The sequence below is a fragment of the Fundulus heteroclitus genome, chromosome 5 (assembly GCF_011125445.2).
Source record: "Fundulus heteroclitus isolate FHET01 chromosome 5, MU-UCD_Fhet_4.1, whole genome shotgun sequence".
NCBI lineage: Eukaryota > Metazoa > Chordata > Actinopteri > Cyprinodontiformes > Fundulidae > Fundulus > Fundulus heteroclitus.
The window spans coordinates 23,713,805-23,735,948 of record NC_046365.1 but is presented as its reverse complement, the minus strand read 5'-3'; the positions used below and the strand labels follow the sequence as shown (position 1 = coordinate 23,735,948).

General features: G+C 43.0%; 1 protein-coding gene across 1 annotated transcript in view; it reads left to right on the top strand.

Moving 5' to 3' along the window:
• The first annotated feature begins 3,135 nt into the window (after positions 1-3,135).
• The window catches only part of bcl11ab (BAF chromatin remodeling complex subunit BCL11A b), a 48,236-nt gene continuing 29,227 nt past the window's right edge, over positions 3,136-22,144 (top strand). The window contains exons 1-2 of the mRNA XM_012870208.3: positions 3,136-3,606; positions 7,409-7,801. Coding sequence (XP_012725662.2) covers positions 3,552-3,606; positions 7,409-7,801 — 448 coding nt within the window. The 5' untranslated portion in view covers positions 3,136-3,551. The remainder of the gene's footprint in view (positions 3,607-7,408; positions 7,802-22,144) is intronic.

Genomic DNA, 22,144 nt, shown 5'->3' with positions numbered 1-22,144 from the left:
GTATCAATTCAAATTATTTTTTATTTCCTTTCTTTTGGTTTTATTTTTTTCCAATATCAATGCACTTTTTATTTTAAAAAAATGTGTATGATATTTATTAACCATCTTTGAAGCATCTTTTAAGGTTGAGTTTTAAGGTTGAGTTTGGTAATACACCATGCCTTATATGTGAAATTTGTTTTTTATGTTTCTGTATTATTCCATAGTGCCATTTACACTGTCCTTCCTTGGACTTTCTTCTGCTCTGGCATTCTCTGATGCCATTTTATTTAGTTACTTTCAAATTCTCTAAAACAATATTTAGAAGAATGGAAATATTAGACAACACTCACACACAGTGGTTACTCTTGCGTCCATCGATTCACCATGTAGAAGAACCCTGTTACACTAAGAATGCATGTATTCCTCTGGTGAACACAGTTTGGTATACATGCTGTCTACAGCACATCGTTTCTAAAACTCACCTTGAAGCATAAATCATTTATCTTACCTTTGGATATTAGCAATCAACTTTACATTTGGTGATGATCCCTTGGTCTGTTGTTACATAGGTCATGCCATATGTCTGGCATTGTCAATTTATGTAACACATTCTATTCATCATATCCTGAACCTGACCAAACGTCAATATATGACAAGTAGGGAGTGAAAATGTGTTGATTTATTAGCAACCTTGGCTTTGCTATTTAATTCTTAATGCAATGCTTTTTACCTATCTTGTTGCAAATTGTCCTGATGTCCCAATCTACCTTGAATCCACACGAATAGTGATTTATTTAGGCCTAAAATTAAAGTAATTGGTTACAAAATGTAAAGTTATGGATTTATTTGCTGTGCAAAGTGTTTTGATAAGACAAGGTAAGATAACATAACAAACTCATTTATTGTCTCCCTTTGGGATATTCGGGAATTGAATTGAGTTCTTCTAATTGAACATTTTCATGAACGCATTTGAGTAAAACTGTTCAACATATCACTCTAAGCTACAGCTAGTCTGCCATATCACAAAGTCTCATTTAGGGCTCTAGAAGAGACCCAGTGAACCTAAACACAATGTGCACGAACATCCTGTTCAGAAATCATATTATACATTTAACGTTGATGAGATTTGTTTTGATTGTTTTTTTTATTCTAGGGAAGCTTTTTTTTTTTTTTTTTTTTTTTTAGAAATGCAAAGGGGAATTAAACACACGAATCGTCGGTTGGTCACACAGATCATGTGCTGTCAAAGGTAAAATACAGTAGTAAACTCCAAATGTCAACCTGTCGTATAATTTAACGTAATTCTGACGCAAGACGCTAGATGGCGCCACGGTATTGAGCTGTGGAGCGGATGCGCCCTAAAACTTAGCTGTGAGCTCTGACTTATCCCAGCCATAAGCAAAGTAAAGACATGACCAAGGTATAATAAATCACCATCCAGGTCAGGTTGAAGCAAAGCAGAAGGACTACAATTAGGAGCGGATATTTTTGTTATTCCACGTATTTTCTTGGATCAGTTTGTTCTATTTTGTGATTGTTTCCCACTACTCATTATTGGACGCCTTAGAGAAACAATGGAAGGCTGTGGTATACTAGTTACTACAATGAAACAGCAGTCATGTTCGCTTTGAAACAGTTAATATAAGGCTGTCAGCATTCGTTTAATTATTAAACGAGAAGTTTTAACCAACCATGCCACACTTTATCTGCTTTCTTTATTCAATGACATTTATTGTTTTAGCTGGATAAATGCTTTAAAGCTCCATCACAAAGTAATTATTACGACATTTATGGTGGCCTGTCAGGCATGAACGTTTTTTAAATTAAATATCTTGTCTTAAAATAATCCCTTAACCATATTTGAACATATAAACCCACAACGCAAAGACAGGTGATATCAAACAAACCTGTTGGATGTTTTACTCTATAGTATTGGGATAAAGATATAGTTATAATATAGTAATATAGTTACTATATTATATAGTTAGATTTCTGTTGTCATAACTCATCTGTATTCATATTTGTATTGGTGTTAATAACCTTGTTATACTATACAGAATGTACAGTATTTCTACAGTATTTATACACAGTCACTTATTTCCTCTAAAAGCAGTTCTATACTCAGTCACCTACTTTCCCCTGTTGCTTGATACCTTTGCTTTGTCTTACCCATCCAACGAGCTGCGGATCTAATATTATTGTATTTGGGGGGATTGGAGTGACAATAAATGCATATTTATATTATTTGTTTGTGCCTAGTTCTTAAAATATCAAAACATTCAATCGTCTTTAAAATATTTAAAATACCAAAAAAAAAAAAAAAAAAAAAAAAAAAAAAAAGAAAGAAACTCACATCACAGGCAAGAAACATAGACCATAATGGATAATGGTCTATGTTTCTTGCATGTGATGTGAGTTTAATGGCATTAAATTGCAAACAGTGGAGTCTGAATGCGTTTGGGTTAAAATAAGGCTGTGAATAAAAATAAAATCCAACAAGCAATTTCACAAAATTAAAGATAAATAAAACAAGCACAATGACTGTTTTGGCATCTAAATATGTGTATTTTTTTTTTAGACTTGATTGACCACACATGAGGAAGCTTAATTCTCACTGCAGGAAACAGTGGGACAGGAACCACAGACAAAATAGATAATAATATTAGTTTAATAGTAATTTACACTCTGTGTTTCGCTTTTTATTAACTTGATATCATTTTTTACAGCATTTCGAACATTATGATGCTCCCTTTCCACATTTCAGTGTCTTACAAAACAAAAAACAAAAAAATCCAAATAACTCAACAGAAATGATACAGGCTTGCTTTCATTGTTAAATAAGTTAGTGTTTTGCTCTCCCGTTATCATGTGCTCTACTCTGTAATTTACATACACGATGCATATTCACATGAGCCTAATAGCAGTTTGTCCTCCGCTACATCCACGCCGCGCTGCGCATTCTCCCAGCTCCGTGCGCTCTGTGGCGCGTCCTCCCCTTCTCCCATAGCCCAGCCCCCTTGATCCCCTTCGTCCAGTGGTATGTACAGGGTCTCTCTCTCTCTCTCTCTCTCTCTCTCTCGCTCTCTCTCTCTCTCTCTCTCTCTCTCTCTCTCTCTCTCTCTCTCTCTCTCCTTTCCATAGGTAGTCCATAATGAGTGTCCATTGGTTTTTATCAAGGCTTGCCCCCTCCCTCCCACTGGCCTGCTTCGCCCAGCCCATATTCTCTACGTCTCTGTCCGTTCACCGCCTGACGTTCAAGTTCGCAGGAACGTCACGTCCGCACTTGAACTTGCAGCTCAGGGGGGGCTTCGCCGTATACCCCCATCACTCTGCCTCTCTCCCTCTTTGGGGGAAAAGTCATGAAGAGCTCCACACAGCCCGTCGCGCGTTAACGCATCCCTCTCCCGTCTGATCCGCGGCTCCGCTTCTGCTTTTTTTTGTTGTTGTCCCTCTTCTCCCTACACCCGGATGACAGACGCATCAATGAAGATTTTTTTATTTGGAGTGTACCTCGTAGGAACGGATTTCCCAATGTGAACTCAGCTGAAAAGCCCTCGCCGAACCCGACCATGTCTCGCCGCAAGCAAGGCAAACCCCTGCACTTGAGCAAACGGGAGTTTTCGCGTAAGTTGGACTAATTCGCCCCTTGGTTTTTATTCTAGCCCTTCCGGTGGTCCACTTTTGTTCTGGTGTTTTGGTTAAGTGCGACTTCCCTGGATCATTTCTGATATATGCAGGGGTTTGCAAAAACCCACACATGTTGTCTCCCGAATAAACGTGGGGTCTCCTGTCCTGGGTGAAAAGTTCTGACAGGAACCTCCAAGCGGAGTTAGTTGCATAACGTAGTCATGAAGGTTCCTTTCGCCATTAAAGGGCATGCATGCGCTTTATGGCCAGAGACCTTTGCCTGCATGTGAAGGTGCTTCACAGTTGCGGACATGCACTCACAACTTTCAGCGTGAAGCTTCCAATGCCACCCAACTCTTACAGCCTGGAATTCGGGGGGTTTTCTGTCTGCAATACCACACAGATAGCTGTTTGCGCCCGTTTGGACACAAGGAAGTACAGTATAGTGTTTACATGCCCACATGTGAACAGCGTGGGGGTGGAACAGGCTGTGCCGTACGTAAGAAGAAAGAACGCCGCTTTCCTCTCAACAAATGGTGTTATTCACCGTTTACTCTACGAATATACGGCTACATAGCGCGATCAACACCAGCGTGCACAGAAACATGTCAGCGGGGCACAGGTTCGTCGGAGAAATGCCTTTTTTACGCACGCCGTGTATCGATGCGGAGCGCGGATCAGCTTTTACGCGCTGCAACAGATTCATTTACGCAGGGAAATATTTCTTATAGTTATGAATGGCAGCAGGAAGCCAAACAACGTCTAATCAACGCACTCCTCACGTATCATCGCGTGGCTTCCATCCACACACAAACACGCAACACGCTGGGTGCCGCTGTAATAACGAAGTCCAAGTTGGTGGCGGCGATCAGGTGCGCTTAGATTTCGTTTCGCCTTAATTAGGGCCGCTGTGGACGTCCATGCCTCTGCAACTTTCGATCCAAATCAATTATGACCTGACCTGCTTACCGTGTTCCACGGTGGGCAGTCATTTGGAAGAAGGGTGTAGCCAGTTGGGGGCGCACTGTGATTATACTCCCATACCGGGGTACTGGTGGTAGTTGGGGGGCGGGGTGCACCTTACAAACATGAACTTGATCTGTTTTATCCGTGTGTTACCTATCATATATATATATATATATATATATATATATATATATATATATATATATATATATATATATATATATATATATATATATATATATATATTTATTGTGAGCGATCAGGAAGCTAATAGTTACCTGTTTCTGATATAGCAGGCAGAAATACTGATTAAAACATGCCTGTTTCTGGTGAGCTCGTTTGAAAATGGGAGGGGGGGGGGGACCACCCCCTTTGGCATTTTTCAGGAGAGGAATTGGATGAAGGTATTGATCGACTGTTGTCTCAGGGAGTCAGGTTGGCCTAAAATGGCAAAGTAAAAAAAAAAAAAAAAAAAAAAAAAAAACGCTAAATGATTTCCCTGATAATCAAACAGAGGAACTTCAGCAAGTGGGCCCAGTGGGACACGTTGGCCTAAACTACTTTAAATTCTGGCACAGCGAGAGACGTCTGGAAAGAAAAAAAAAAGGTTTTCATTCACATCACTCTTGCTTGGCATCAGAATGAGATTATTGAGTTTGGAAGAAAGAGAAATGTTTCCATCTAACCCAGCCTCACACATCTTCGCCTGCGCCCGTAGCACAAACCGGTTTAGATAAGCCTCAGTAAAATAGGGGGAGCAGCATTCCTTCATCTTTAATGCAGTCCAACGTACAACTGACGGGGCCTATCTTGCATATAGTCCCTCACCACCTTCTCATCTGACCCGACGCAGAATTAGAGGTTGAAGCGGCGGCAAGAATTCATCACATCTTATCTCAACATCCCAGTCGGGGCGCCTGATGTCGTTTACCATGTGGCTAGAATACTTCTTTTTAAATGCTCGCTCTCTCTCTCTCTCTTTCTCCCTCTCTCTCTCTCTCTCTCTCTCCTGTCTCTCTCTCTCTCTCTCTCTCTCTGTCAGTACTTCAGGGACCTACTCCACATCCAACCCCTCAATGTCTAACCTTGGTTCACAAGATCCCAGCACTTTTAACGAAATGGGGTCCAATCATTTTGAACTCAAATTAGAATCTATTTTTTGATTCTCAGAGGTGTTAGGTTCATTAAAAAAGCAAGATTGGCAGCACAATAAAGAGGGTCAAGCAACTTAATCGTTTGACTGCTGCCAGCAAGCTGAACGTGTCAGTCCTTATCGAAGCAGGCTGCATTTGCTCTGTTCTTATCTCGTCTCTTTTGCCATTTCCTTAAAAAGATGTCACATTTACACTTTAAATCCTGACCGTATTCGTTCAGACGTCTTTAAGAGTGAACCGTGGCTGTATGGGACACAGTAATTCACTGTGGTCACACATTAAAAGCGCTTTGCAAAAGTATTCACACCCCTGAGCGCTTCCTCACATTTTGCTGCGTAATGTCTGCAAACCACAAAATATTTTTGGATCTTGTGTGACCAACACATAGTAAAGCATAACTGTGAGGGGGATAAAAAAAATAATGGTCCGCGGTTTTAAAACGCTTTTACAAATAAGGATCAGAAAAGTTTGCGATGCATTTTGAGTCAATAGTATGTAGCAGTATGACTACAGCCGCAAATATGCTTGACACCTCTGGAGACTAAAATTGTTGTCCTTTTGCAAAAGTTCAAGCTCTGTAATCTTGAGATTCAAGTCTTGAACCCAGATACCCAACTGGACTTTGACCGGCGCCAGTCTAACACTTGAAAAGGGTTTGATCTAAACCTTTCCATAGCAGTTCTAGCTGAATGTTTAGGATAATTTTCCTTCCTTGGGATTGTCCAGTATTTAACCTCCATCCATCTTGTCATCATGTCAACGGCAAAAAAAAAAAAAAAAAAACAAACAAAAAACAATACATTGTATTATATCGCCACCGCCATGTTTCACGGTCTGTATAGTGTTCTGGGTGGCAGGTTTTTTTATGTCAAACATAACATTTCACATGCAGGTCAAAAAGTTCTTTTTTGGTCTCATCCGAGTGCATCACCTTCTTCGACACGTTTGTTTGGACCCCACAAATTGCTTCTGGATAAAGCAAACAGTACTTCTTATGGCTTTCTTTCAGCAAAGGCTTTTAAAGAGACGCCGCCCTTCCTTAGAGGGTAGACTCACAGAGCGCATGACAAATAGCTGACCTAGAAACAGATCATTCGACCTGAGCGGTGAAACTCTGCAGCTCCTCCAAAGTTAACATGGGCCTCTTACCTCTTTGTTAGTGTTCTCCCTGCACACCCTGTCAGTTTAGGCGAATGGCCACCTTTCGGTATAATTCCAGGCTTATCCCATAGATGTTCCTTTTTTTTGTCGCACAGTTCTTTCTTCCTGACCTGTCTGCTGTGTTGCTTGGCCTTCATGATGCTGTCTGTTCATTAATGTTTTCTAACAAACCCCGGAGGCCTTCATGGGAAAGCTGGATTAAACCACACACAGGTGGAGTTTACTTACAAATTAGGACATTCAGGGGGTAATTGGGTGCTCTAGATTTTATTTAGGGCTATCAGGCTGAAAGGGGGGATTGTGGAATTTCCTGCTCTGCACGTTTCAGATATTTATTTGTGACTAATGTTTGAAAACCATGTTTTATTTTCCTCCCATTTACGAATGTGCAATTTTTATGTTTTTTTCCAGCACATAATATCCTAATATTATTTTATTAAGAATGATGAATGCTGCACTGTACCTGTAACCTTGCTGCTTCCTGTTATCAACATCCCATGTTTTGTCTGCTTATCCAGCTGAGCCACCCTCAGGGGTTTTAGCCGAAGAAGACTCTCAGGACTCCCCCAGGCTGGGTGTGGCTCAGGACGAGCCCCTCAAAGGGGACCCGGACCTGCTCACCTGCGGCCAGTGCCACACCCGCTTCCCCCTGGCCGACATCCTGCTGTTCATCGAGCACAAACGGAGGCAGTGCCACGGCAGCCTCTGCTCAGACAAGCCTCTGGACAGGCCGCCGTCCTCGCCGCTCGCCTCGCCCCTCTCCACGTCCTCGTCTCACTCCCGAAGCCAACAGCAGCACCCGCAGAGGGCGCGCCACCCGGTGGAGGTGGCCGTACAGGTGTCACCCCTGGACGAGGATTGTTTATCTGCGCCCTTGCAAGGAATAATCCCCAAGCAGGAGAATGTCACAGGTAAACACACCGGGAGCGTGAGACGGGTGCCTGGAAAAGATTACACACCTTCTAGGGTTTACACAGAGTCCGTTTCAGGGGAAAACAAACGCTGCCTGAGTTTTGCTCGGTTTTGCTTCTTGTAATCGGGGCGTAAGGCGGTCGACATAAACAAGGAGGAGCGTATCTGCTGCTACATTTAGGAGCTGCAAAGTCTGTGTCATGAGGCTAAACGAAGACCAGGCATCCTGAAAATGAAGGAAACATTTGGAGATGATGAAAAAGACACAGATGTAGGCAGACAAAGAGACAAATCCAAAGAGAGGGAGGGCTTAGACTGAAAGAAGAGATGCGTTTCTGTTGGTTTGTCCTGCATCACAGATGTGTTCAGATCCTGGGGACAGTCTCTCTCTCTCTCTCTCTCATGTGGTGCTCAGCCATGTATCTCTCTCCCTTACTGGCTTATTACACTGTCATACAGTATCTCTTTTACCCTCAAATATGCGCCTGCAGAGGTTCTAAAATTAAAAAGCGATGGGGAAGAATGTAATTATCTGTCAGCGAAGAAGTGTTTATTTGAGGAACTCTACCGCCACTAATTGTCAGTGTTTTTTCTTGATTTGAAGTAATTAAGGACTTCTTAAGCCGGCTAGTTGGTTTGCCGGGTGTCCACGGGGGCTAAATGAGGCTGCAGTGAAAAACACGAGTTGCTGTGCAAACAAGCATGCGTCCCTCATGGCAGGGTTTTTTCTTACACAGCGGGCTTTGATTTCGTCCGGCACATTCAAAACGTTTGTTCCTTGCCTTCAACGAGGGGCCGATCGCGCGTGCCAGATTGTGCCGATTGTCTGGGCGGCTGTCATTTAATTTGACGCCAGCGAAGACTGAACACGGAGAGGGTCGCTTTGCTCTCCTGTGCAGCGCTCGGCAGAAACGTGGACTTGCAGATGGCCTTCTGTAGAGAGCTACTCTTATTTCTGTCTGTTAGATTCCACCCCACCACCACCCCCCACCTCTGTGACACAGAATGACCACTGTTCGTCCGTTTACAGTTTGTTAAACATCTGTGTGTACACACACTCACACCCTCACACACACACACATCTGACATGCCTTTTGGCTTTGTCAGCTGTTCAAACACGCATTTCTTTGCTCATTTAGATCTTCATGCAGTGGAGTTCACATGATATCATAAGGTCACTGGCATTGTGAACAGAGCTTTATTTATGGGAGTTATTTGGATTTTCAGCAACAGCAGAGCCGGTCCGAGATCGCATGGAACCCCTCAGCTATTTTGTGCGTATTATTTCTTCATTATGCTGGTGACAAAATCATTATCAGATTTTACAGCAACAAAGTAATGCCATCCATCCGATATGTTGTTGCTGACATTGTTTTCACTCTGCGACCAACTGATTTGATGATGCGCAGACCCTGATAAAGAAATAAAATAAACTAAAATGTTCTTTTCCTAATATCAAGTAGGCACTGGCCTGTTACCCTTTTCAAGGTATACCAAGGATTAAAAAAAGTATTTTTGGCCTTCTATTGAGATCTAAGACACTGTAATTGGAGTTTTCTGCATAGTATGAGAGGAAAAGTAAAGCAAAAGTCAGGTAAGGATGTGAAAGCTAAATAGCCATCCATCACTCTTATTAAGGCTGGGGAGCTATGATTGGCGGGTGTGATAAGCATCCGACTTCAGACCGCTTAACAGATAGCCCTACTAATAAAGCAGTTAATACGAGCTTGTTATACTTTCAGTGCTATAATGTAAAGAGCAGAACCGCAAAAGGTATGATAGACCCGTGAAAACTGATCCTATAATGACCTTGTATTTATTAGAGATGTTAGAACAAGTTGATCAGAAGTAAAATGAAAATGATTCAGTTTTATAGTGAACACTACTATAACTGTAGGAATCAGTATGTTTATTTTAGCACCAGCAGGAATATGTGTTACTTCTGTATTTTAAATAAATCATTTAATCTTTTTTGTTAGAGCTTTTACTGTGGTATTTTTACACATGGTTATTACAATGAATCAAGAATCTTGACCAAACCCTTGCCTTTTACATTTAAGTGATTGCTTCCATGAGGACAATTAGAGCATAAAAACAGCTTGGCTACTCCTAAAACAATAATACAAATATTTTAATCCAAAAAATAAATAAATATCTATTTACAGTTTCACTGCATTGATATATACATTTTGAATATAAAGTATTTCAAGTTCCATTTTTGCATGTTTACCACTAATATCTTGCTCATGTAAAAAAGAAAAGAAAAAGCATTCGTAAAACTGATTTGTTTGACAGTTTTTGGGGCTTTTGGGGTCCCCCGTCCTTCGCAGGCTTCTGCCCTGGGCCGACTCTGAGAAACAGTCGGGATTTACTTGAGTGAATCAGCAACACAGTGCACGTTTGGAGGTGTAGAACTGTATCAGCTTCTCATCTCTATTTTGCTACATTTCAGGTAAAAAAAAAAGAAAAGCAGATCAGCAAATAAGTAAACCTGCAGGACATTTTTTTTGGGTCAAGCATAAAATGCAGCATGTGTGCCACAACCACCATTACCACCACCACCACCTCTGTTTTCTGCAATCCAGGATTGATGGATGCAGACTGGCGCTGCCAGTGAGCCACCTCGCGCTCCATATGCTTGCTGCCATGTTCCTTCACCCTTCTCAGTTAGAGTCTGACACCGAGCTGAGGCATCTCAAAACATACTGTCCCTACACTTGCTTCATTCTCACTCCATTCCAGGGGAGTGCATAATATGTTGCAGCCCTGCACTTGAAAGTGGCCCCTTTTGCTCCTCACCCTCCTCCTGACCTGTCATTTGACACAGATAGATTTCCATATGGACAGCAGTTTATAAAAGCGAGGCGCTCGGTTTAGGCTGGGAAAGGAGGCTGCTAGACTCAGAGGGTGCTGACACCCAGGGGACGACTGAACTTGACGGCGGGGGATATTGGAGGGAGGGAGGGGGGGGTGGGGGGTCAGAATAAGGGGGCTCATTCTGCAATAGACCCTGAGCCGGAGACGAGCTGTGCCTTTCGGTCTGTCTAGGGGACAGCTGAGGCCGTCTGGGAGTCTCCTGACTGCAGCTGGGGCTGGGGTCTGCTGTCTAGAACTGCGGGCCGTTAGCAGAGGGCAAAGCAGCCTGCGTGCCGTCATTTGCATGATAAACAATTTAAGATATGCATAGAGACATCGAAGCTTGTCTACAGATTATGGATGGCCCAGAGAGAAAGCAGATGACGGTTTTTCAACCCGTGATGCGCCAGTGTAGAGCGAAAGCAACCAGGTTCCAATTGTTATTAAAGAGGCATAAGGGTTAAATGACCTTAAAACCAAACATGATCGTTACCAGTGCCGTGAATTTGATTTTCCCCCAGAAATAAGTCACAAGTTTTGCTTTATTTTTGTGAAAGTTAAGAATTTGCGTGTTATAAAATTTTAAACACTTTCTTAAAAGAATCAGTAATCAGGGTTATCCAGTCTAGGGGAAACAAAGGTATGCCTAGGTTTAAAATCCGATGCCACAGAAAGATTCAGCGATGAGAGTGTGGAGCATAAAGCTACTCATAGTCAGTCACAGTGGTCATAGTTTAAGCGATTTTTTTCATTTCGGGGGCCTGTATGTACATCACAAGACCTGCAGGGATTTGCTTGAGGGTGCAAAAACAGGAACAAGTTTTAATAGTTACCGAGAACTTCAAATGTAACATTTCCACTTTTCAAACTTAACCGCGGCCGTTCCAAGTCCCTCACAGTTCGCTCAAGCGGTGACCGCCAATGTCGTCAGTCCTGTGACTTTGTCACTGTGTTTTGCAGCTCTTTAAAACCCTTCCAGCAACTCTTTTAAAAAGCAAAACAAAAAGCCAACAGCAACAAGTGTAGCAGCATTTTCTGGCGTTATTGGAGACTTCGTTTTTACTCTTCTCAGCCAGCCCTGGGTGTTGCCGTGGGCCCTGAAGCAGATATTAACCTTAGAGTCATCAGCGGCTAACAGTCAGTACCCAGATTTTGCCAGATTAACAATTTAAAGGTGGTGGAGCGTTCCTCTAGGCTGTTATCACCCAGTTTAGTTGAGCAGCTCAATAAGAAGTCTTTGTTAGTCAACTCTCAAGGCATATCGAGATCTTCTGCCTTTCTTGCTTCAAAATAAGAGTTTCACGCTTAAGCACCTTAAGGTTTCAAGCTTAAAGCACACAGTTTCATCTCCAGGACATAATTACTCCTTACATTTGCTTAACCAGACTAAGCTAGACGCCAGCAGCAGCAACACAGTTTGTCCTTTTGAAGAGGAATACCTCGGCAATTTAATATAGCAAGATTGAAACAAAACCTCCTTCATCTTTCCATGCTGAGTAACTGGAGCAAGATGCCTTTTTTTTTTTTTTTTACCGGCTCGAAGCTACACAGTCACACTTCAACGTATAAGCTGCTAATGTCCCACATTCTGTAATTAGCATCTCTACAACCCATTTGTCTTTGTTAGATTATATTAGAGACGCCACCCCATTTTTCTGCTTACATTTTCACATCATTCTGACTCTCCTACTTATCCCTCACAGCATTAGCACCTTTTTACATTCTCACCAGTGTAGCCACATGTGTTAATGAGGCCACTGTAGCTGTGCCAAGCGACCGAAATCTCACACTTTGACTCCTTCCAGTGCGTTGCCTCCATTGTAACCTGGTGTCCGAATCAATACTGAGTCAATTATGGCAAGCCAACCGCCACCCCACCCCCCCTCCTTTTTTTCCCTCCTCTTCTCAATGAGGAGGAAAACACCGTAACAACGGAGCAATATTTCTTAGCTCGATTGCTTCTTGTTTTTTCCGGGCTGTGTGTAGTTGGACACAAAAGTATTCAGGAGGCTCCGTGCTGGCACTTTGCCACTTTTCTCCACCTCCTCTTCCCTGGCCACATGCATCTACACGGGGTATCGCTCAGGCAGAACCTGTGGGGGGGTGAGCGGTGCGTTTTCACGAGAGAGCGTGTGGGAGCCAGGGGTGGGCCGGAGGGGCTCCCTGGCTGTGATGTCTTGTGCAATGTATGTGTGCAGAGGCATAAGGCGGGCTATCGTGCAAGTTAACGTGCTGCGCCTTTGTTTCGGTGATCACTTTAATTGATACTGAAAAGGCACAGATGCACGCCGCTGTAATTATTGGACACCGGCTAATATTTTGAGCATAAGCGCTCCTTTGTCTGCGAGAACTGACTCTAATTTGATCGTACAGTCGCTTTGGGCTCTGATAAGATCAGTCCTATTTTTGGCCCGCCTAAGTTTTAATGGAGGTGAACGGGAATGTTTTTTTTTTTTTTTTGCGGATGAATTTTTCATAAAGGACATTTTTGTATTCCGAAGCCGAGCTCCAAGCACCCCACAAACGTTGTCGGAGGAGATTTGTCGGCCTTTGTTGTCGGATTAAATGTTAGTGCCTCCGACTGCATTTAAAAAGCCGAAGATGTTTACATATTGAGTGCGGATGTGGTGTTAATGCACGCGTGTGTACGAGTGTGGGTTTTTGACCACTTAAACGGTTTATGGCTTTTTGTTGGTGTGTGTTAGAGGCAGGGGGGGGGGGGGGAAAGAAAGCATGTGCGTGGTTCTGTTTGTTAAAGCTTTACTACCCTGGGCGTGCAGGCTGAACATGAAAGAGTCTTTGACTTGGCAAGCCTCGCCTGAGGACACCTCTCCGTGGACCATGCCAGGCCAGACTTGGCACACAGCAATGGGCTCGAAACACTGGCTAGGCTTAAACATGTGTGTGCGAGTCAGAGTAGGTATATCTGTTTTGCAGGTCCGCGAGGGAAAGCGTACACTGAGGGGTACCCACATGAGTGTTGTGGTCCGTATGCGTGCGTGTTTGTGTGTGTGTGTGTGTGTGTGTGTTTGTGGACAACAGCAGGAGGGTAGGTATGTGCTCCAGTGTGTGTGTGTGTGTGTGTGTCCGTATGTGCGTGTGCTGTCCTCTGGGGCGGGGGCTCCTGGCTCCGGCTTCCTATGTCTCTGTTTGTCTTCTAACAACCCCAGCACCACAGCCTCGGGCCATTCAGGTGGAGGCTAGTTGAAGTATGCACACACAAACACAGAGTCGCGCGGATACGAGCACACTGCGCACAAAAGGAGGCTCACGCAAGTCCGCTCACAGACACAAATGCGGTCGACGAACACATTGTGCACTCATTTTAGGAAGTTAATCACGCACACCCACACACACATACACGCGGCATCTGTGGAACTCCCGTCTGTGAACCTGTGTTTTGTCTAGAACAAACGTGTTGCGGGACAGGCCCCCCCTGATGTGTTGTGAGTTGATGAGATGTGTCAGAAACATATGATCCTTATTTTAGCCCCCTCTGTTCCTGACCCTCCCCTCCCCTCCCCCTCCCCCCCACTCCCCTTGCATCCCGCAGTGCTCCACTGGTTTGCCTCAGGGAACTGGAAACTGAAAGTTTTGGCTACATTAGCGTGTCTGCACCTCTTAAAGGCTTCCAACTTCTACTCTAGAGCTCATTCTCACTCTCGCAGACTTGGCCGCAGAGCGAGTTGGAACACACCTATGTTGTCTGTCTGTCTCTCTCTCTCTCTTCCTCTGTCCCTTTTACCTACTGTCGGACCAACATGCACGAGAGAAACAACCTTGTTTGTCCGCGGCCGCGTCACATAAGATGAAAAAAAAAAAGCATCCTCAGAAATGAGCGCGTCCTGCCGCTGTCCTGTCAATAGCGTGGCAGGCAGTCACATCCTCGGGTCACGGGGTCATCTGACAGCGTCAGGGCTTGTCATGCCGGCCCTTCCCTTCCACCCTGGTTTCACCACCTGCAGGTTAATGACTTTATTTTTAGACAGAACAGAAACAGAGAAGGAAAAAGTGGCTTTGATGCAGCTGTAGCTCAAGAAGGGACTGATCAGAGCAAGAAGGACAGATGAGATATTTCAGGAAGGCGGATTAGTTTGAGGTGGGAAGAGGAAGAGCTTGTAAGGAGACCCGGCTTTTACTTCTTTTATTTTTAAAAGAAAAAAAATTCCCATCAGTGTGTAAGTCCTCGAGTAGGTAAAGGAACTAGATGAGATTTGCTTAATTTCATACTCTGTGACCATGTACTGTTGTTTCTAAAAAGAACAGTTCAGTACGTTTGAGGTGAGGTTTTGTAAAATGTTTGAAGCAGTTAAGGCGAGAAAAGGCAAGTTTTTTTTGTACAGCACCATTCATCTAACCTGACTCTCGCCAGATGGATGTAGATCCTCCGAGCTCCACACATCCATCTGGACTCGCTGCCATTGGGGGGGATTTCGATACCACATAAAATGGACGAGCCAATCAGGATTGCTGGGCGGGATTTTCATAGATGTGACGTATCAGAGAAATAGATACGTCAGACAACAACGGCGGCTTGCAGCGAGGAAGCAAGCGGTAACATTGATGCTGCTATTTCATCAGTGTTGTGCCTTCAAAGCCAGAGAACGGCTTTGAAGGCTTTTGTTAGTGGAAATTATGAGCTTGTAGCATGTCAGCAAAGATGACGGACAAGCGGTTCATCCAATCATATGCAAGGGTTTTTGACAAGGCCCCTTTTTCTGAAATACATCTCCAATGAAGCAATCCTCAGATGTTTGTGTGGAGCTCGGCGGAACTACATCCATCTGCCAAGAGTCAGGTTACCATTCATCCACAGGTTCATTCAAAATGCTTTACAGCAAAAAAGAGAACTAACTATAAAACAGATACATCAAATACACAGAATACACATTGCAACACTAATGAAAGCAAAAAAGCACAAGAGATAATCACTTGGTAATGATACATAATAATATGTATTAATTTGTTTTGTAGGATTAGAGTTACTCTTGGCTGAAGTTTTAGGTTCATTTAAATTAAATTTTATAAGAGCTCAATCTGTCTGTCTGAAGCCTTGCCTTTTTTTGTCCAGAAAATACAGGCTAAATGTGACAACAGCACCTCCTGCTATTTGGTCTGTAGCTGCAGTCAGTAGGATGATGCATACTATTAATAAACTCCTAAAAAGTACAAAACTTACTGTAATTAAAGTTTGTATTTAATATTAATAGCTTGATATTATTTTTGCCATATAGTTAAAAGTTGACTGCATGTACGAGCCATTCTAAAAGCCATTTATATTGTTGTTAATATTATATAGTTTAAAAAGTGTGGCAATGTTGAAACATTCTAGTTGTTAGAAACCATTGTTATATGTCATAAATTACCCCATATATATGTTATCAATTTTAAAAGGGGCTCTGGTTAATCTGTAGACCAACAGCTTTAATGCATTATAACTGAAAATGACAAAATTTACATTTTTGACCCATTTTGTTGGGATGTGGGGGCGGGGGTGCTAAACCTTTTTCCTTCTTCAAAATGGGGCGCAACTGAAAACATTTGAGAGCCACTGGCTTAATACCACAGCTGACAAATATAGTCTATACTGAAACAAAGAAGTGGCCTTTAAGTTATGGTTTAAGCATATTGGGATTCCTTCTGCACTTGCTAACGTTTTTGGGAAATATACAGCTTTTACTTCTTAAGTCTAAGCTTAAAACACTAGATTAGGCCATTTACCTTGTGCTAAACATATGGGTTTAAATCCCAGGTATGTATACAATTAATATTGACTCATATCTAAATGAGGTGCATGTGCAGCTCTAACTTTTAAGTAAGGTCAGTGGGTTTGCGCCTTTGTTAAACACGTGATCAAGGCAGAACTTGTAAAGCGTTTCCCATCCGAGTAAATGTCCAAGGGTAAAAGTAAAGAAGTGTAAAAATCAAAAAGGTTTTGTTCACCAAAACGCCTCGCTTTTTACATGCCTTACTTTTATATCAGTGCGGCCAGTGCTCATTTCGTGACAAATCTAAGTGATGATTAAATTGTCAAAAAATTTCTGAAAAACCTTTAAGATGCATTTCAATGCTTATTACTAGTATGAATGTCAACATGTTTTTTTGCAGAGAATGACAAGAATAATAAAACAAAGCAGCATGAACTCTTATGTGGTAGCACACATAACCCTAACCCTACAGTCATAAGAAGCTATGCTCCACAACTACAGCCTTATCAGTGGTACAAATGTATCCCCACTGATAAAACAAGGTTTATTCAATGGAAAAGCTTTATATTTTTCGTTCTCAGTATGTCTTACACAGGAAGACATCTGTGATGCCTTGTCTCCTACCTCTATTTTCTTGGTAAATAATAATCAGCCTTTTTGAAAATAACTGATCATTGCATGACCAGAAGATGGCTCAAAAAGTAGCATTTACCGAAGGGGTATGCTGTTTTTGAGAAATGGAGTTGTTTAAGATGGTAGAAATCTGCTTCAGCCTTAGGCTCTGACTCAGAGAGCGTCAACAACGGCCTTACTTCAAAGATCTTGAACTATCCCTTTAAGAGTGCCATTTCAACCTATTCCTGTTGTGACTGCGGTGTTGTAGGCCACAGTCCTACTGGACTTTTTGCTTTGTCTTTCTCGCGCTTATTACGATAAAGCTAAGGCCACACAAGAAGCGTGGTGATAAGGAATTCATGTTAGCCCAAGTCCACAGATGCAATTGAGTGGTCAGATTTGGCCTAAATGGAGACAGGCTGCCCCCGTCTCTTTGATCGAAACTCTCAGAGCTGTTTACAAGGAACATGCATGGGGTTTTTTGTAAAATATAAATGGGTACCAGTAGCAAGATTTTTTTTCCACCAGGGGTTCGGAAGCTGCGATGCCTCCTAATGGTTCGAGTCGAGTCGGCATTTGATCTCCGATTCAAATCCCACGTCTTTTAAATGTTGATTAGAAGGCTAACGACTTTCCTTCATTCATTTTTCAGCGAGTCGTAATTCAGCCATTAAAAACACTTTAGGATGCAAAATGTTTTTTTGGGGCAGAGCTTATGCTTGTGCACAGAAATGCGTGATCATAAGCTGCAGCAAACAAGACTGTCATGCAAACCTGCGGTAATCGCACATGCACGGATGCATGCGTGCCCCGCACACACGTGCTTCCACCCCCATACCAAACTGACCCCTGGTCCTCTGTCCACACATACACACGTATGCAGTCATAAATGCACACTCCTGTCCCAGGCACTCTTTACTTTTTGCAGGCTGAATCTCACTGATAACATACTGGCGTCCTCATTTAAATTTGAAGCGCTTCTTTAATCTTCAAAGGCTTGATTGCTTTATGAATATGCATGGACTGAGCTGACTCTCAGTTCATTACCTTGTTGTAAATTCTAATGACCATTAGGGCCCCGCACGGTAATTGCCAATTGTTTTGCATTTTTGATTAGCCCATTACTGGAGCACATTCTGAACATGTCTGCCCTGCCAGCCTGCCAGGCCACGGCAAGAAACAGCAGGAGGAGGGAAAGGAGGGAGAGTGTGCAAGTAGGGAAGATGTGATGGGTAGTGAAATAAAGTGTAGGGAGTGCTAATTTCGAGGACTGGCTCAAGATGCTGAGGGGAAAAAAAAAAAAAAGAGAAGGAGACGAGGGAGTAAAAGACGCAATAAATGTAAAACTTGAAGTTCCCTAAACAAGCTCTGTCCAGATTGTTTCAGCAGAGCTTGAGTGCAAGAGCATGTACCCAGCTGCCTTTATGTCAGCGTGTGTATTTGTTGACTGCATGCTGGGATGTCTGGCTGAAATGCGTGTGTACACATCCGAGTTTGCGTGCAGTGCTGTTCGCTGGGCAGGACAGGCGAAGTGCTGGGAGTGGAGAGATTCTGGTAGAGCTTCCCGGTGCATGGTGTGTCTTGGACTCATGAAAAATTGATGACTCCTAGCAGAATGGCATTGCCCTGCTACAACTTGATAACACCTAATGGATAATTTAGCGCTCTAAAACCTGCAGCCCCCCCACCCCTCTCTTTTAGTAGCTCGGAGGCGGATGCCGTGGCTGTTTGTCAGACAGATACAGAAGGAGGGAAAAGTAACAGAGGGAGTGAAAGAGGGAGAAGGACGGATAGAGATGCCTTAATATCAAAGTGGGTAAACCCAGAAGTCCGAGTTTGTGATGTCCGCTGTGGACAGGGCTTTCTACTGAGTCCCTCTGCATGGATCTTAACTTATAAATACTTATTCTTGCAATAATTCAAGAATTTATTTGGAAATGAGCATAGGCTAAGCGGAGATATTCACAGTGTGAAAATCACAGTTTAATAATATTTGCACAAAAAACGAAAACACAAACCTATAAAGTTATACGTGCATCTTATCATTTTCTTTTCTGCTCCGGTGTCGAGTTTGGAGTCGACTGTTTAACAGACACGCCACTTGTAATTTGGAGCTTTTTGTTTAAAAATCTCCAAGTCTGTCTTTTAGTGAGAAAAATATATGGTAGACCTTTTTCTGCCAGCTTACTGGCAGTGTGCAGCAACGCTTGGGGGACAGGCAGCACAGGGTCTTTCCATGTTTTAGAACTACTATGGTACTACTGAGGAACTTTAAATGATAGGAACAATATGATGCGATTTATATGTGATTTTAAACCATAACTTTTTAAAACCTTGGTATGCCTTAATTTGACCCTTTACAAAAAATCCCTAAGATGGATACACGTTGATGCAAGGGTAGAACAAAGCGTCCTGCAACTCTAATTTTGCAGCCTGAAAAATTTGGGTATGAAGTTACCAAAAGTGGAGATACTACGAAATCGGGCTGGAACAGGTAATCGGATTAATGGAGATAAATCGATTATTAAATTGATCTTCAACTAATTTATTTGTAATAATTATTAACTGGAGTATGCATACTTTAAAACATGCCATTTGATGAAGGAACAGCTTACTAAGACCAGTAATTAAGCCAAAACTGGAAGAAAAAAAACATCTATACTTTTACATTTAAGTTGAAAGACCTACTTTATCCGTAAATATGCTCTATCCAAAACTCTACTTTAGCTTTATCTGATTCAAACTCTGTAACGATAAATGAATATCCTACTAAACATGGCAATTTAGTTATTAAAACCACAATGCTCCATTTACAATGCTTTTAAAATGTACAAGAAAAGGTTTTTTTCCTTTGCATTCAGAACTTTTGTCTATTGAGGTATTTGGATCTTCTGAGTCTTTAATCTTTTTAGATTAATCGACTAGTCAAAAAATAATCAATAGATTCATTGATTACTAAAATAATCATAGATGCAGCCGTACTATGAAATAGTGACGCCGCAAAGTGACCAGCAGCTATTTGGACCATATACACTGCATACTTCTGACTATGACAGGCCGTGCCTGTATGGAAACACAGCAAACTGGGAACGTTCCAGCTCAGAACTTCATATCCAGACAGCTCTGCTGTTGTGGAAATGAGGCTGCTAAAACAGAAAAAATTATCTCACTGGCATCAAACATGAAATCCTTATTATTATTTTACTTTTGTTTTCTCTTTTGTCTACTGTCACTTGGTTCAAGCAAATGTGCGAAAGAAAAAATGTGTTTGTGTTGACGAAGATGAATGTTAAATCTCCTGCTCCAATGCTTACTGTCCCAAACATCGCAGTTTGTGAAAAGGGAATGCCATTTTCTCCTTCCTCTCTTTATCACCACCCAGTTTATGTGCTGTGCTTGGATCTTACTGTCATTCTAATATTCCCATAGTAATAACACGTTCACAGTTTGGTTAATCCTCTTGCAGTAAGACCAGAAGAAACTGCCCGGGTTTGTCTCCTAGGTGTGGAGTCTCACCTATCTGTGCTGTTTCTTGCCATTTTCACCTTTTGTCTCTCTGATAGGGACGGTATCTTTACTCTGCCTTTGATTTGGTTTTAGATTGCTCATAATCACAACGAAGGAAGCAGCTTTAAATCATCCAGCAGCTAGTCAGAGTTAGCAGGCCTTTTGGCTGGTCTGGGTTCCAGCCTACAGGTTTTCACACTCTCACACGCTGACAGAGGAGCTGAAGCTCCAGCGGTATCAGCAGCAGCAGCAGCAGCAGAGCCCGCTACGGCCACAGGAGTCTTGGGGAGACAGCATGATAGATGGCTTTGTTAAAGGGTCCCAGGGTGTCCCCCTGAACTTGAAGCACTCTGTTTATCTTGAATGGGAGAACCACAGAGAGTGGTGGGCAGTGGGAGGAGAAGGAGGAGGAAGGAAAAAGAGGGTAAGAAAAAGGAGTGGAGGAAGAGGGAGAGTGGAGGCCTGTGTCTGAACGGGCCTGGATGGGGGTTGGGGGGGTTAAGGGGGGGGGGTCGTGAAGAGGCACGGCTGCTGCAGAGACAGGGAGGAGGGAAAAAGGGGGGATGGGGGAGGCTCTCCTCGTAGCTGTCCATTAACAGATGAACTTGGCAATGATCCAGGCCTCAAAGGTCTTGGGAGACAGACACACACACACACACACACACACACACACACACACACACACACACACACACACACACACACAATTACACGCAGAGCCTCATGGCTGCCTGGTACCTGCTGACTACGGACGGAATGCCACCATGGTTCTTTTTTGTCCAGAGGCGAAAGAGGACACGTCTCTGGTTCACCTATGACAGAACCAGTTCAGACCGGTTAGGAAGCGAGGCCGACGGAGGAAGATGGACAGGCCCTCCTCCGTGGCCCGACCCTCCTCTCGCTCTCCTCTTCCTCTCGTTCGCCTATTTTTCGAGGCTTTAGTCGGAGGAAACAGAGAGAGAACCTCTAACCTGGGGGCACAGGACAATGCACAAGTGAGAAGAAAGAAGCGAGAGAGCGTGGGAACAAAGCGGCAGACCAGTGGAACTGGTCGTGAACGGGGGGGGGGTGGGAAGAGGTTTGGGGAAGAGCGTCTCTGTTGTTGTCAGTGCTCTGCTCTTGATGGGACAACACGAGCTTAACACCACCGTAGCTATTGTGTACTGAAAACATTACGGCAAACACGAGTGTTGAAAACTGAGGGAAAGAATTTGATATAGAAGATGGCACATAAAGGGCTGTTGTGCTGCGTGGGCAAGAAAAACCCTTTTATTTGAGTCAGCTTTGCCTGTAATCATATCTCTCTTGATACTGGATGTTCATGTGTTTCTGTAAAGAAGATCGGGTTTGCGAATCTGTGTCAGCAAATGCCAGAAAACATAAATGTAGCCTCCCGCATAGTTGGTTTTTACTTTTGTCTACTTTCAGACGAAACAGTAACGACGCATATAGATGGCAGACGACAAGTGAGAACGCTCAAAGAATTTCGATCAAACATGAGTTTTAAACTGATGCATGCAGTTTGGTGTCTTTAAGGCACATTGAACGCATCGTGCTGAAGTGCAACAAAACACCGCAGAACACAGGACTTGAGCAATTTTATCAGAACCATCAATGCTTGTGAAAAGAATAGATTTGAAGAGGCTCACTTGGTTG